Source organism: Hyperoodon ampullatus (genome assembly GCF_949752795.1).
Source record: "Hyperoodon ampullatus genome assembly, chromosome: 4".
In the NCBI taxonomy this organism is placed as follows: domain Eukaryota; kingdom Metazoa; phylum Chordata; class Mammalia; order Artiodactyla; family Ziphiidae; genus Hyperoodon; species Hyperoodon ampullatus.
In genome coordinates this window covers 26,027,338-26,040,735 of record NC_136917.1, presented here as the reverse complement: position 1 = coordinate 26,040,735, position 13,398 = coordinate 26,027,338, and the positions used below count along the sequence as shown (strand labels likewise).

Here is a 13,398-nt window from a genome sequence, read left to right as displayed (position 1 = left end):
CCTGGGGGCACCCATGCCCAACCTCACGGGATGGAGAGAAGCTCCCCCGACCCCATCCTTGCTGCTGCTTGGACACAGGCCCTCAGTGCAGGGGGCTCGGCTCTGTGCTCCCAAATCCCTCCCACCGGGCTGAGCTGTCCCCAGCCCCAGGGATGCAGCAAGTCCTGGTGTGGACCCCAAACGCTTCCTTCTCCTTCCTGGCAGCTCAGCACCCCCTAGGCTGGACCAGACCCCGCTGGAGGGGAGGGCAGGAAGGCTTGGGGCTGACGCTACCATCCTGACCGTCGTCCACCCCCAGACCCAGCCAGTCCCCCTTCCTTCCCCTCATGGAAGGGGGTGCATCCCCCCAGGCGTACCCACTGCCCCAGAGAGAAGCCCACCTGCCTCCCTGCTCCTCGGCGCCCCAGGGGAGGAACAGGGGGACCCCAGCATGGGGAGTGGCCCCCCAAAGTTTCCAGGGGAGCGCTGGGGGCCTGGCGAGGAGCAATGAGCCCGGGAGGGGCGCTCAGTGAGAGTGGTCCCCGGGCGAGGGTGGGGGCTCGGGGGGGCGGGCTGCGGAGCGCAGGCGCAGCGGGGTCTCGGGGTCCGGCGCGGCCACTCACCTGGGCGGCTCCGCCGCGGACAGGGCGCGGGCTGCGGCGCGGGGGCCGCCCGGAGCCGACAAGAGCAGCCACCACCTCCCGGGTGCACCGTGCGCGCCGCCGCCGGCGCGTGCCCGCCATCGTCCTCCACGGCGCGCGGTGCGGGGGCGCGTGGGACTGCGCTCGGACGTGCGCGCGGCCCGTCGGCTGGGGTGCGCGGTGACCCGACCGCAGGCAGGTGTGCGGGCTGCGGGGCGCGAGGACACGTGCGCGCAGGTGCCGGGACTTGGCGCCAGGGCGGCGGGCGGGGGAAGGGCAGGGCGTCCAGGACCCGGGAGCGCCTGCGGCTCGGTGCGCACCCGAGACGGTGGCGCGAGTGAAGGCCACCCCTGTGGCCATGGCTTTGGTGGGCCTGCAGAGGCTGCGGTGCAGGGAACGCAGGGCTCCCCATCTGTGACCCTCTGGAATCTGGCCTCTCCTCGCTGACCCCACTCCAGGCCTCCGCCACCTGGCACCTGGATACCTGCCCCAGCCTCTTCCGATCCGGCCAGCGCTTCAGGCCCATTCCTCACGTGGGCCCCAGAGGATGCTTAACCACTGGCCTCTAGAAACAACTACGGCTCCCTGTTGCCCTCAGATTCATGTCTAAACTCGGTGTGTGTTTCTGGATCTTCCCTACCCATGCCTTCCTCCCGCCGGCTGCCTCACTCCTTCCCAGTGAGGCCCCCCTGCCCCTTTTCAAACGTGCCAGGCTCCTGCCAGTCTCAGGGCCTTGGCCTTCGCTGTTCCCTCTGCCTGGAATGCCTTCCCCTGCATCCTTTGTTGGCCAGTTTGTAATCGCTTATTTATGCTGCAGCTCAATGCTGTGCTCAATGGATGTTTGTGGAAAGAATGACCCTTTTACTTTTACTGTGGTGGTGTGGGGAGCCGTGGGCGCCCCCAAGCTTGGCAACCTCAAGTTAGGAGGGAGGCCTGCCTCATCTGATGAAAGGCGTCTTGTTGGAGCAGATGTCCTAGAATCACTAAAAGTTGGGGTGAAGTGTCCCTACCCTGACTCCCAGGTTGGGATATTGTGCAAGCCAGGGCAGAAATGGAATCAAGAGTGGAGTGTCCTGTCCCCCCAGGACAGAGCCTGCCCAGCATCGGCCCTGTTTAGGGAGCTCACCCTGTGGAGTCCAGTGTGAGAGGCAGGACATTACTGCAGTGTGGGAGGTGCAGGGGCAGAGGATGGGATGGGGGCACCCTCCCCCCCCACCGTCATGCTAATACAGGATTAATTAGCGAGATTACTGAGCACTTACTATATGCTGGGCTCCATCCTAAACACCACGGGCCCTCTTGTGCTTGCTGCAGGGTCATGGTTACAGGCGGACACTTATTATTCCCATTTTACAGATCAGCAAGTCGAGGCTCAGAGATACCATTTGTCCAAGAGAGGGGCTCAAGGTGGGCCTGGCTGCCCAGGGGGCTAGGCGTGTAACCTCGCATGATCCCACCCCCACCAGCCTTCCCTGCCCACTGCGCCCTCCCAGCTGCCTCCATGGTGGTCTGGCATCAGCTCAGCCACCTGTGATTCGAGCAGGCTCCGTTCCCAGACTGTCGTGTTGGCCCGAGGCCCGGAAACCGCATCCCAGGAGGCCGTAGTCCAGGTCCCCATGGGACAAGGGGGCAGATCCCTTTCCTGGCCAGCAGAGTTCCAGGAGGAGGATGTGGGCTCCCCTCCCTCGTGGTTCCCCATCCCCACGGACAGCCCAGCGCCCGCATAGAGGAGTCACTGCTGCAGAGGCTGTGTGACCTCAGGGCAGTTGCTTCCCAGCTCTGAGCTTCTGTCTCCCTCTGTAAAATGAGGCTCTGATACCTGCCACCCAGGGCTCTAGGAAAGCAAGCACTTTCCTACTGTGTGCCAGTAGGTCTGTGTACCAGGTCAAGTGCTGGGCCGGAGGGAGGAGACGTGGCAGGTGGGAGAGGGCTCGCCATGGGCCTGGGGGAGCAGACTTGTGAGATTATCACAAAAGGGGGTGGCGGAAAACTCAGCAGATGATACCCGGTACCCAACCTAGGCTGGGGGTCAGAGACACGTTTCCAAGGAGAGGGTGCTTGAGATGAGTCCTGCAGGGAGAAGGGGGTAACCAATGCGGTGGTCAGGGTTCGAACCTACTTCCTGCCTGTGGAACTGTGGGAGACTCCCCTGCAGCCTCAGTTTCCACATCTGTAAAATGGGGACCCAAACAGTACCGTCTTCTAGGGCTGCAGAGACCCCACTCAATGATGGAGGGGGACATCATTGTCCTCAGTGTCCACAGGGGGACACCAGGGTGCTCAGTGGCTCTGCCCAGCTTGCATTCATTGCTCTGGAAGGAAGCCTGGCTGAAGGGCAGGATGAGGTCTCGGACACTGCCCGCCTCAGGACCTTTGAACAGCTGTCCCCTCTGCCTGCAGCGCCTGCCCCCAGCCATCAGCCTGGCTCACCCCTTCCTGATTCATGGCTCCACTCTTTGCCTCCTTCTGTCCCCTCTCTGCCTCCTAGACACTCTCTCCAGTTAAGACACTGTGTAATTTACTGATTTATCCTGTTTATCGTGGGCCCTGCCTTCTTCTCGGCCGCAGCTCCAGCAGACACAGTAGGCGTCCAGTAAGTACTGGTTGAATGAACCAATAGTCCAGTGACATTGAGGGCTGTAGGTTTTGCCCCCAGAGGTGGAGGTTCTGGGGGTCTGAGTAGGGAAGCATCTACCGCTGCCTGAAACCACTGTCTTGTCTTCTCTCTGTCCATGGTCAGCATCAACCTGCTGTCTGTGCCAAGAGGGAGCCCAGGAGCACATAGTAGGTCCTCAGCAACCGGCTAGAATGTACACCTTGTCATTGCTGTTCTGTTGCATTTAGCAAGGGGAGGGAGGTGGGCTCAGCGGCTGGCCGGCCTCTCCCGGCCCAGCATCCCCAGTGGGATGCTGCCGTGGGGGCCGAGGGGGATGTGGCCAGGGGTTCCAGCCTCCCAGGTGGTGGGGCAGCAGTACCTGGTCGCCAAGGTTACGACCACCTGTGATGGGGATGTTGCCGTGGAGACAGACCCCTGGGAGGAGAGGGTGGCTCCAGATGGGGGAGCTGTGGCAGGGGCAGGGGGCCTGGAGGTGGCTGCCAGCCCAGGGTACTTCCCTAACCCCCGTGTGTCCCTCTGGGTGGGAGTGTCGCGGGGCCATGGCTCTCCCCGTCCTGCGTCCTCATGCCTGGGAAAGCCAGCAGGAACCCTTAGGCGGCAGTAATTATTTCTAAAATTAAAAGCTCTTCTCTCCTTCCTTCTCTGGCGAGATGTGCAGGCCTGGCGGTCGGGGCCAGGGGAGGGAGGGAGGGGTCACAGGGCCTGGGAGCCTCAGGTGTGGCTTCGGACAAGTGGCTTTCCTTCTGTAACGGGAGCAGAGTCCTGGATTTCTGGCAGGCCAGAGAGCAGAGGGATTGAGGCCTTGGGCTCCAGGCCCCTGGGGCTGTGCCGGGTCCCCTCAGGGTGACCTTGACTAATGACCTAACCTCTCTGAGCCCCAGGAACCTCATCTGTAATGTGGGAATCATAGCAACCAGTCCCTCGAGGTTGTTGGGAGGATGACACAGGCCTGTATGATTCACAAGTCTGTCTGCCCGATCCACGGTAAACAGCCTTGAGTGGTTGGTTAGCTGATGTTATTTACTGAGTCAGCATTTTCCTGGGCTGTGCATGGGGATGCTGGTCCCCAAATGCGGCTCCCGCCACAAAAAGGGACCCAAAGCCAGACTGCAAGGCAAACATCACAGGACAAGCTCTGAGGGCCCCAGAGGGTGGGAGAGGCCTGCCGGCAGAGGGCCCGGTGTGGGCAAAGCCCGCAGGGCTGCCCAGATGTGGCGTTGGGGCCTCTGCAGCCATTCTGTGTGGTCAGGTGGGGGCCTTGAACTGACACTAGCCTCTTGTGCAAGGCAGGCCCTAGTCGGCAACTCCCAGGGTCCCAAGTAAGTGTAGGTCCCTGGTACGATTGTGAGAAGCAGCACCCTCAGGGCCTCCCTACGTGCACCCCATGGAGCTTACCAAAACCCCGCTCTCTTTTGGTTGAATTGACAAATTGACCAATCTGGCCTCAGCCCGGGGACCCCACAGTGCTCCACCCTTGGGGCAGGTGCCATTTTGATCCAGCTGAGGGGTGCTGGGGCCTGAATCACAGCAAGTATTTTCAGCAGGTAATTGTAATTCAGCAAGTAAACCTTGCAGCAGCAAGCAGCTTCAGATTTTGCAAATAGGGCCCATCTTAGTTCTTCTTTCCCAACACTTACCATTGATTTTGTTTTCCTGTCCTATCTCACTGTTCAGGCTCTCAAGTACAATGCCCAAGGTGACCGTGGGTGTCCTTGCCTTGCTCCTGGTCTTAGGGGGAAAGCATTCGTTTTTTCACCATTGACGGTGACGTTAGCTGTCAGTTTTTTCACAGATGGCCTTTATCAGGTTGAGGAAATTCCCTTCTATTTCTAGTTGCCACGATTTTAACCTGAATGGGTGTCGAATTTTGTCAGATGCCTCTTCTGCAGCTACGACATGGTCATGGGTTTTTTTCTCCTTTATTTTGTCAATGTGGTGAATCACATAGATAGATTTTCCAGTGTTAAACCAACCTTGCATTCCTGGCCATGACCACTTGGTGGTCACAATGTGCAATCCTTTGGATCCAATCTGGTGATGTTTTGTGAGGGGTCCTTGCATCTGTATTCGTGAGGGATATTGGTCTGTGGTTTTTTCTGCAATGTTTTTGACAGATTTTGCTTACACTGCCCTCATATAACAGGTGGGGAATATTCCTTCCTCCTCTGATGTCCGAGGTTGGATTCGTATTATTTGTCCCTTAAAAGCTTCGGGATAGGTTCTGAAGTAGAGTTGTCAGTACTTGCTGATGGATGGGATGCATGAGGGGGGAGGGTCAAGGGTGACCCCAAGGTTTGGGGCCTGGGCAAGCGGGGGACTTGTGGGGATGGATCCTGGGATGAGGAAAGCTGGGGAGGCAGCAGGCGGAAGGGGGAGCATCAGCTTGGGGCACATTAATTTGGAGTTCCTCTAAGACACACAGCGGGTGTGGATCTGGTGCTTTGGGGGAGACAGAGGGGGCGCAGAGGTGGGGAAGGGAACTCAGAAATTAGTGACAGGGTGGGGCCCAAAGGCATATCCGCCTGGATCCCAGGCTCCTGGTCAGCCCCCTCAGCCAGGGATGTTGTTTTCTCTCTGGGCTCTTCATTCCTGGGTGAGTCCTGACCCCTGCAGGCTCCAGTCAGCATGGCTTGGGGAAGGGACGGGGTGGGTCAAGGAGCTGACCTGGGCCCTGAACACAGGCAGAGAGCATGAAAAGACATGCACTTTTCACCAGAGGACATTTATTACACATATTGCACATCAGAGCCAAGAAGCTCCCGGTCTGATGGAATGGATGGGGCCGGGCAGGGATGGGGGCAGGCACTATTCCTGAAGACAGTGAGGGCTGCAGGTGGGCTTGGAGCTGGGGAGGAAGCGAGAAGCAGGAGGGTCAGACCCCCGGGGCGTCGCAATCCAACAGCTCCAGGGATCCAAGACCCCTCCCCCTCCACCCCACCCCATTTGCAAAGTCAACAAAAGATTCTTCCTTTTACATCCATGTCCACGTCTGAGTCCAGGCGGAACTGGATTCCTCTCCTGCCTCACTGGCCAGCCATGGGGGGCTGCAGGGCTCTGCGGCATCACTGGTGCTCCAGGGTGGAGATGAGGGCTCCCCAGGTCTGTGGGTGGCAGGACCGGACCTGGTCGTGAGAACGGGGGAAGCTATTCCCTCCCAGCTCCTGGGGCCAGGTGGGCAGGCGGTTCCTTCCCCTGTTTGCTTCCCACCCACCTAGCTTTGGGTCTCAGTTTCTCACCCACGAGACAGCCTTCAGAGCACAGGAGGGATGTGGGGGCAGCCCACCCCCTGGGTTAGGATCCCGGCTGTGGGACCCAGTACACGTTGCTCAGCCTCTCTGGGCCTTAGCTTCCTCATCTGTGAATGGGGATAAGGAAAGGGTTTGGGGTGGGGGGCTGAGTGAACCAGAAGGTGTACACATGGCCGCCTCTGTACACAAGCCTTTGTTCCAAGAGAACAAAGGTAGGAGCCGCAGGGCTTCTTGGCAAACTAAGCTCTGAATGCCACAACGTCACTCCTGCCGTATTCTTACCATTAAACCAAGTCCCCAGATTCCAAGGGGTGGAGAAACAGACTCCCCCTCCTGTGAGGGAAGCTGCAGGGAATTAGTGGCTGCACAAAGAGATCTATCTACCTCTCTGTGAAAAGTTGCTTTGTATTGATATTTGGCCGGAGGAACCCGAGTTTCTCCAGCAGATCCCCCAGTGATGGACAGCTAGGTTATTTACGGTCTTTTACAAATGAGGTCATAGTGATTCTCTAGGGTGGATACGGTTCAGTGGAACAAGCTCATCTTAACCCCCTTTCTGGGGAGTTCTGCCTGAGCCCCCAGGAGGTCAGGGTCTCCCTCTCTTGGGCCCCCGGAGCATCTTGTTCTCAGCCTCAGACTTGAACACAAAGATTTGTGCTCTTAACCAACACCCCGTCCAACAGCAGCCCAGTGCCCGGCCACACAGTGGATACTGGATGACTTTTCCTGAGCTTAAGAGAGAAGGAATGGGACCTCAGAGAGGTTGGGACACTTACTCTCAGCCACACAGCAAGTGGTGGAAGGAGATTGGGGCCCCAGACTTTGTGGTCACAGAGAACTTTTGCGCTCATCGGCTGGGAGGTGAGGGGTGGGTGGAGAGTGGTCTGAAGCCTTTGAGGGCTGTAATGATGGAGCAGAGAGGCTCCCGGGACAAGCCTTGCTTTCTGTGCAACCTAAGCTGGGAGCTGGAAAGCCAGGTGTCCTTGTCCTTCTGTCCTGGCCCCTGGCTGCCCCGGGGCTCTAACGAGGTCTTATTAGCCTCCAGGCCTCACTGCTCCCTCACCCCACCTCACCCTACCCCGGGGTCCGGACCCCTGGGCCTTCTGACCCCGAGATCTGGGTCTCAGCCTTTGTGTCTCAGCCTCAGATAGGGCAGGCTGGGTGTGTGGAGAGAACAGAGGCGCCGGTGCCCAGGTTCTCGGTCCCTCCACCGTGTGTCCCCCCTGCCGGAATCGCGGTCCCCCGGCTGTTGAATGGGCACGGGAATTGCCCCCAAGAGCAGGATGCATCGGGTTGGACGTTGGCAGTTTGGGTGCGCCCAAGTTCTCTGTCACAGCCTCCCCTGGGGCTGTGGCCCCAGCTAGCCCAGGCCCCCCCCGCTGCCCAGCTGCTGGGGCTGAGGCCCCTGATGAGGGAGCGGGATGAGGCAGGGCCGCCAGCTGGCAGGGAAGTGGGGCGGGAGGGATGAGCGCGGGGCTTGGCTATGCGGCCCCACGACTAATCCCCGGCAGCAGGGCCACAGCAGAGCTCAGATCCCCGCGATAAGCCAGCTGCTTTCAGTTTATCTGGTGGCAACGATGGACAGGTAGCGTGGGGGCCATCCAGCCGGGTCCCCTTGTGCAGTGGGTTCCTGTGTGTCGCCAGCTGTTGGCAGAGGGGCCCTGGTCTACAGTTCCAGCCAGGACAACTCCCACTCACTCCTGGCCCCACTCGTCCTCACATGCACAGCGCTCCTGAGTGACAAATAGCACACACAAGCCTGCTCTCAGCAGAGGGTGCCACGGAGGTAGGGTCCTAATGAGGACACTGGGTTTAGGAAATGGGGCCAGGAGAAAGCCCTGCTTCCTGAGGACGGGCATGGGGACATTCATGACCATGGCCCCTGGAGTCGCCAGCTGAGGGGCAGGGGTGGGCGCTTCCTCTGAGCTGAGGCGGGAAGCAGGTTGGGCTAGGAGGTCGTGGGACCGGGCGGACAGCAAGGCTCCATCCAGTTTGTTCTTTGTGAGGTCACGGCTGTGCGGGGATGTGACAAAGAAGGACCTGGCTTTGGGGGAACCACTCGGGCCGGCGTACAGAGGCACTGAAGTGACAGGGCCTGCCGCTGAGAAGGCTGGCTGGGGGGTCTGCATGGGCTGTGGCCCCAGGGGGGGCTCTGCAAAGGCTCCGGCCTCCACGTCCCATGCCCTCACCTGGAGTGTGCACGCTCAGTCACCTCCGAGCCCCCCAGCCCTGGGCCTGGACCCCAGACGGCGCACAAACTCTGCTGGATGGACCGCATCCCTGGGGCCCAGGTCTTGTCAGAACACCAAGGCTGAAAGCCAGAGTCCAGGGCTCCTGGACACTTGAGGTTTGCAATTTTATAAAGAAAACAAAAACATAAGCTATACAAAAAGGAAAGTTCCGTTCCTACGGGTGGCCCGAGTCCTGGAGGAGGGGCGGCCCCAGCCGCTAGGCGTCTTGCTGCTGGATGAAGGGGTTGGGGATGGCCTCCATGCCGTCCTGCGGGCAGATGAGCACCACGGAGGTGCCCCTGCACACCACCAGGCCCAGCTGCCGGGTGTCCTCTGTGAGCTTGTACTGGTCATCAGGGTCTGCGGAAGAAGAGGGGCGGCAGTGAGGCGGCGCGGGCTCAGAGGCCCAGAGGGGTGGGGAGGACAGGCCAAGGGCCCCACTCCCAAGCCAGCTGGCAGCCTCTCCCCGAGACGGACCACGAGGCTCAGGAAGAGCTCTGGAAACAGCCGCGTGCAGCCTGTCCTCCTTCTACAATGAGGACACAGCCCAGGGGACGGCGGAGACCGAGTTCTCAGATGGGCGGCAGAGAAAAACCCCATCTGCAGAATCTTGGAAGCCCTGCGGGGCCACCATTCACCCCCGTGCCAACGGGCTGTTCACAGTGGGGTGAGGGGCCTGGGGAAGTGACAGCACGCCGAGGAAAGCTCTCCTGAGGTCACGGCGGCGAGGCCTCCATTACTGTTACTGCACGATGGCGGGCTGGGGAGGCCCGACTTGGGGTGCAGCTCCCCACTCCCAGACCCCGCAGGATGAGAGCTGTCCAAGCCTGCCCCTCCCCTCCCGGAACCGTGTGCATGCGTCAGGGCGTCTGTCCCAGGGCTGTTCTGGGGGTGAGAACAGGGCGCAGACTCAGCCAAGGAGTGAGCCAGGGCCCAGGTGGGAGCAGCCTCTGACGCAGGAACAGCAGCCATGCCTCCAGGGCTGCTCCGCCCGGGCCCCGTCTAAGCGCAAGGCACACCCCAGCTCCCTTGGTTTTCCCTACAGCCCCACGAGGTGAGGCTGTCCTTTTCCAGAAAGTCATCCGCCCAAGGAGGCCAGGCCAGGATCCCAGCGGGGGAGACTCTGGGCAGACTCAGTGGGAAGAGGGAAGACGAGGGCAGAGCAAGAGGCCCCACGGGGTCGCTCCCCCACAAAGAGGGCCTCTCTCTGGGGGCCCTTTGACACTTCTGTGCAGCTCCATTAACTCTTCACCAGACTAACGTGTGTCTCAACATCGACAGTCCCCAGAAAAGACACCCCTTCTCTCCTAGGCCTTGCGGTCCCCTTCATGCTACGGTCAGGCTGAGCTGGAGAATTTCCTGGCTGATGGGCAAGGGTTGGCCTGACCACCATGCGAAGGGCCTGGGGACCTGGGGGAACAGGCCCTCTGTCAGCAGCCGGGGGTTAACACACAGGGACAGCAGGAGATAAGGGGGCAGGACGAGCCGCAGGGCAGCCGGCTTTCTCACGGCGGGCGCAGCATCTTTCCAGCCCTGCTGGGCAAGCCTCAGCCCCAGCGGGTGCTCAGTGCTGGTGAGGAGTGGATCCGGAAAATACTCCACTTCCACCTCAGACCAAGTCTTGAGACGATGGTCTACTGAGCCTCGCCGGGACAGCGGGAGATCCAACACATGTGTCAGCCACGTGATCCACAAGGCACCACGTTCACACAGCCGTTGGGTGGCAGCGGAGCAGCTTTGGAACAAACAGTAAGGAGGGCCCAGCGAGGACGCCTCCGAGCCCCACGGGCTGCACTCACCTCTCATGTACTCGATGGTGCCATCCAGCACGAGATTGAGCAGCGGGTCAAACCCTTTCAGGATTCCACTGGCTTGTCAGAACCACCGAGAAGAGAAGAGAGACAGACAGGCATTAAAATCAACGGTCATCCTGGGCAGATGCGAGCTGTGCCCGGGTGTCAGCACGTGAGATTGGGGTGCCCCCGCCGGTGAGGGGTCTCCCCAGCCGGATGCAGGTGTGGGAGCAGCCTCTCCAGGGACAGGACAGATGGGAGACCATGGGGAAAGCAAGGGAAGGGCTCCCAGACAGGGAGCAGTGACAGCGGACCCCAAAACCATCGCCACCACGATACAGTCAGCAAAATCCGCCTGCGCCTGTTTTGTAAACAGTTTAACTGGCACCTGGCCATGCTCATTTGTGAAATGTCGCCTGTGGCTGCTTTCCTGCTGCAATGGCAGAGTGGAATAGCCGCGACAAGAGACCGTCTGGCCGGCACAGCTGCAAATATTTCCTGTGTGGTGTCCTAAAGAACAGGTCCACCAGCCCTGCCTGAGGGCGACGCCCTGGCCCTCTTCCTCTCCTGCTCACCCTCCCCTGCAGAACAAAGACTGTGAAGGCACCCACCTAACGGGGTTACGGAGAGTGACAAATCCAGTAACACATCCAGGCACTTGGCCCCAGCCGGGCAGCGAGCCTGCACCCGCAGGTCTGCCCTCCTCACCAGGACGGGGGTGCAGCAGGCGGGCAGGATGCTCAGAGCCAGCGTTCACCCCCCCAACAGTGTGGGACGGGACCCACGATGGGACGTCAGTCTGCACTCAGGCTGCGACAGACACACTGCTTCATGGATCTCATTAACGTCCATGAGTCGGTGGACTTTCAGTGCATCTAAAGAGAGGCTATGCTGGGCAGGCCTGACCTGATAGGTGAGCCGTTAAAGGGATGGGCCCTTTCTGAAAAAAGAAATTTCAAAAATGAGATTTTCCTGTTGGTCTTGAAGACGTGAAGTGCAGTGCTGTGGACAGAGTCTGCGGCAGGGGCGGTGAGCAGCCTCTAGGAGCCCAGGGGGTCCCTGGCCAACTCTTGGCAGAAAATGGGGACCCCAGGCTTGGAAGAGGACCCTGGGCCTGAGATGACAGGCTCTCAGACACACTCCTTTACTGAAACCTCGTCAGAGACCTGAGCCTGAGGCACCCAGAGTCTGGAACCACAGGCGCTGTGAGATAAAAACGTATGTTGTTTAAGCGTAGAAAACGAACACTAGCGCCTTGAGAAGCAAGAGCCCCATCTCTTCATACATCCCAGAGCCAACACGGTGCCAAGTGTTTGTTAAGATTCCGATCCTCGGGGGCTTCCCTGGTGGCGCAGTGGTTGAGAGTCCACCTGCCAATGCAGGGGACATGGGTTTGAGCCCTGGTCTGGGAAGATGCCACATGCCACGGAGCAACTAAGCCTGTGTGGCACAGCTACTGAGCCTGTGCTCAAGAGCCCACGAGCCATAACTAATGAGCCCTCGTGCCACAACTACTGAAGCCAGCGCGCCTAGAGCCCGTGCTCCACAACGAGAAGCCACCGCGATGAGAAGCCCACGCACCGCAACGAAGAGCAGCCCCTGCAGCTAGAGAAAGCCCGTGCGCAGCAACGAAGACCCAATGCCGCCAAAAAATAAACAAATAAATAAATAAATTTAATTAAAAAAAAAGAAAAACACGTTACCTGCTTTAAACTTTAATCTCAGTGCCACTACTGAAGTAGGTGGAGTTAATAACCTCTGACAAATGAGGAGACTGAGGCTCAGAGAGGGTAGCAACTTGCCCAAAGTCCCACAACCAGTGAGCTGGGGCTGTGCCATGGGCAGCGCTCCCCGCATAACCCTGCAGCATCATTCCTGCCGTCTTCGCATCAGACAAATCAGACAGCAAATTCAGAGTTAAAGCCTCACAATAACAACATAAAGCCGCAAACTGTGACAGGTGCTACCAGGAACTTATAACAACTTATAACAACAGGGGCCTGAACTGGGGTGGAGGCGTGGGGGTCAGGGAAAGCTTCCCAGAGCAGTCGAGAGCTCCCTGCAGTACTCAGGTATAAAACGTTCATCCCGTTACCCTGGAACAACCGTGAACAAGGAGACGAGATTTGTTTTAAACAAACCCTTAAGGCAGCTTGGTGGAAACTGACCATAGGGCCGTGGTTCGCAACTGGGGCAATTCTGCCGCCCAGGGGACACTAGGCCATGTCTGGGACGTCACGACTAGGCGGCTCCTGGCACCGAGTGGGTGGGAGCAGGACGGCCCCCAACGGAGAAAAATGCGGCCCCAACGTGAGCAGCGCCGAGCCTGAGAAACCCTCAGGTGCAGGACGACCCGTGAGGAGCTGGGACAGTCGCCTGAGTGAGGCAGGACCCACAGGAAGCAGAGCCGTGAATCCCAGCCACTGTAGCTTCCGGTGAGGTTGGGGACCCTTTGCGTGCCTCAGTTTCCCCACCTGCAAAAGGCGCATAACCACTCCTACCTGCCGGCGCCGTCAGGCCAGCACGAGTCGTCCAAGCCTAGCGCTTAAAGCGCAGCCCAGGCATCCGTTATCGGTACCGCCGCCCGTTACTCCTCGTGGACCGTGGAGGGGGCGGGAGGAGGGGCCTCACCTTCTCGGCCTCCCTGGAACTTCACTCGGATCGTCTTGTCGATGTACTTGGACAGGTCCAAGATGCTCTCCTTCTTTTTCTTCTCTTTGTCCTGCAGGGGAAACAGAGCTCTGTGAGGCGGGGAGCGCGGCCGGACTCCGCCCCGCCAGCCCCGCCAGCCCATCCAACCCCGACAGCGGCGCCAACCCCACCAGCCGCGCCGCGCGCTCACCGCCATCTTGCCCGGCCGCGTCGCTGTGCGCAGGAGCCGCCGCCGCG

General features: G+C 59.8%; 1 protein-coding gene across 1 annotated transcript; it reads right to left on the bottom strand.

Annotated features, from left to right (window-relative positions):
- Positions 1 to 8,822: 8,822 nt before the first annotated feature.
- LSM7 (LSM7 homolog, U6 small nuclear RNA and mRNA degradation associated) lies at positions 8,823 to 13,394 on the bottom strand. Its single transcript, XM_079703870.1, has 4 exons — positions 13,352 to 13,394; positions 13,141 to 13,231; positions 10,516 to 10,587; positions 8,823 to 9,076 (listed from the first exon to the last, which is right to left on the bottom strand). The coding sequence occupies exons 1-4, from the start codon at positions 13,355 to 13,357 to the stop codon at positions 8,934 to 8,936; spliced, it is 312 nt and encodes a 103-aa protein (XP_079559996.1). The 5' UTR covers positions 13,358 to 13,394; the 3' UTR covers positions 8,823 to 8,933.
- Positions 13,395 to 13,398: the final 4 nt, after the last annotated feature.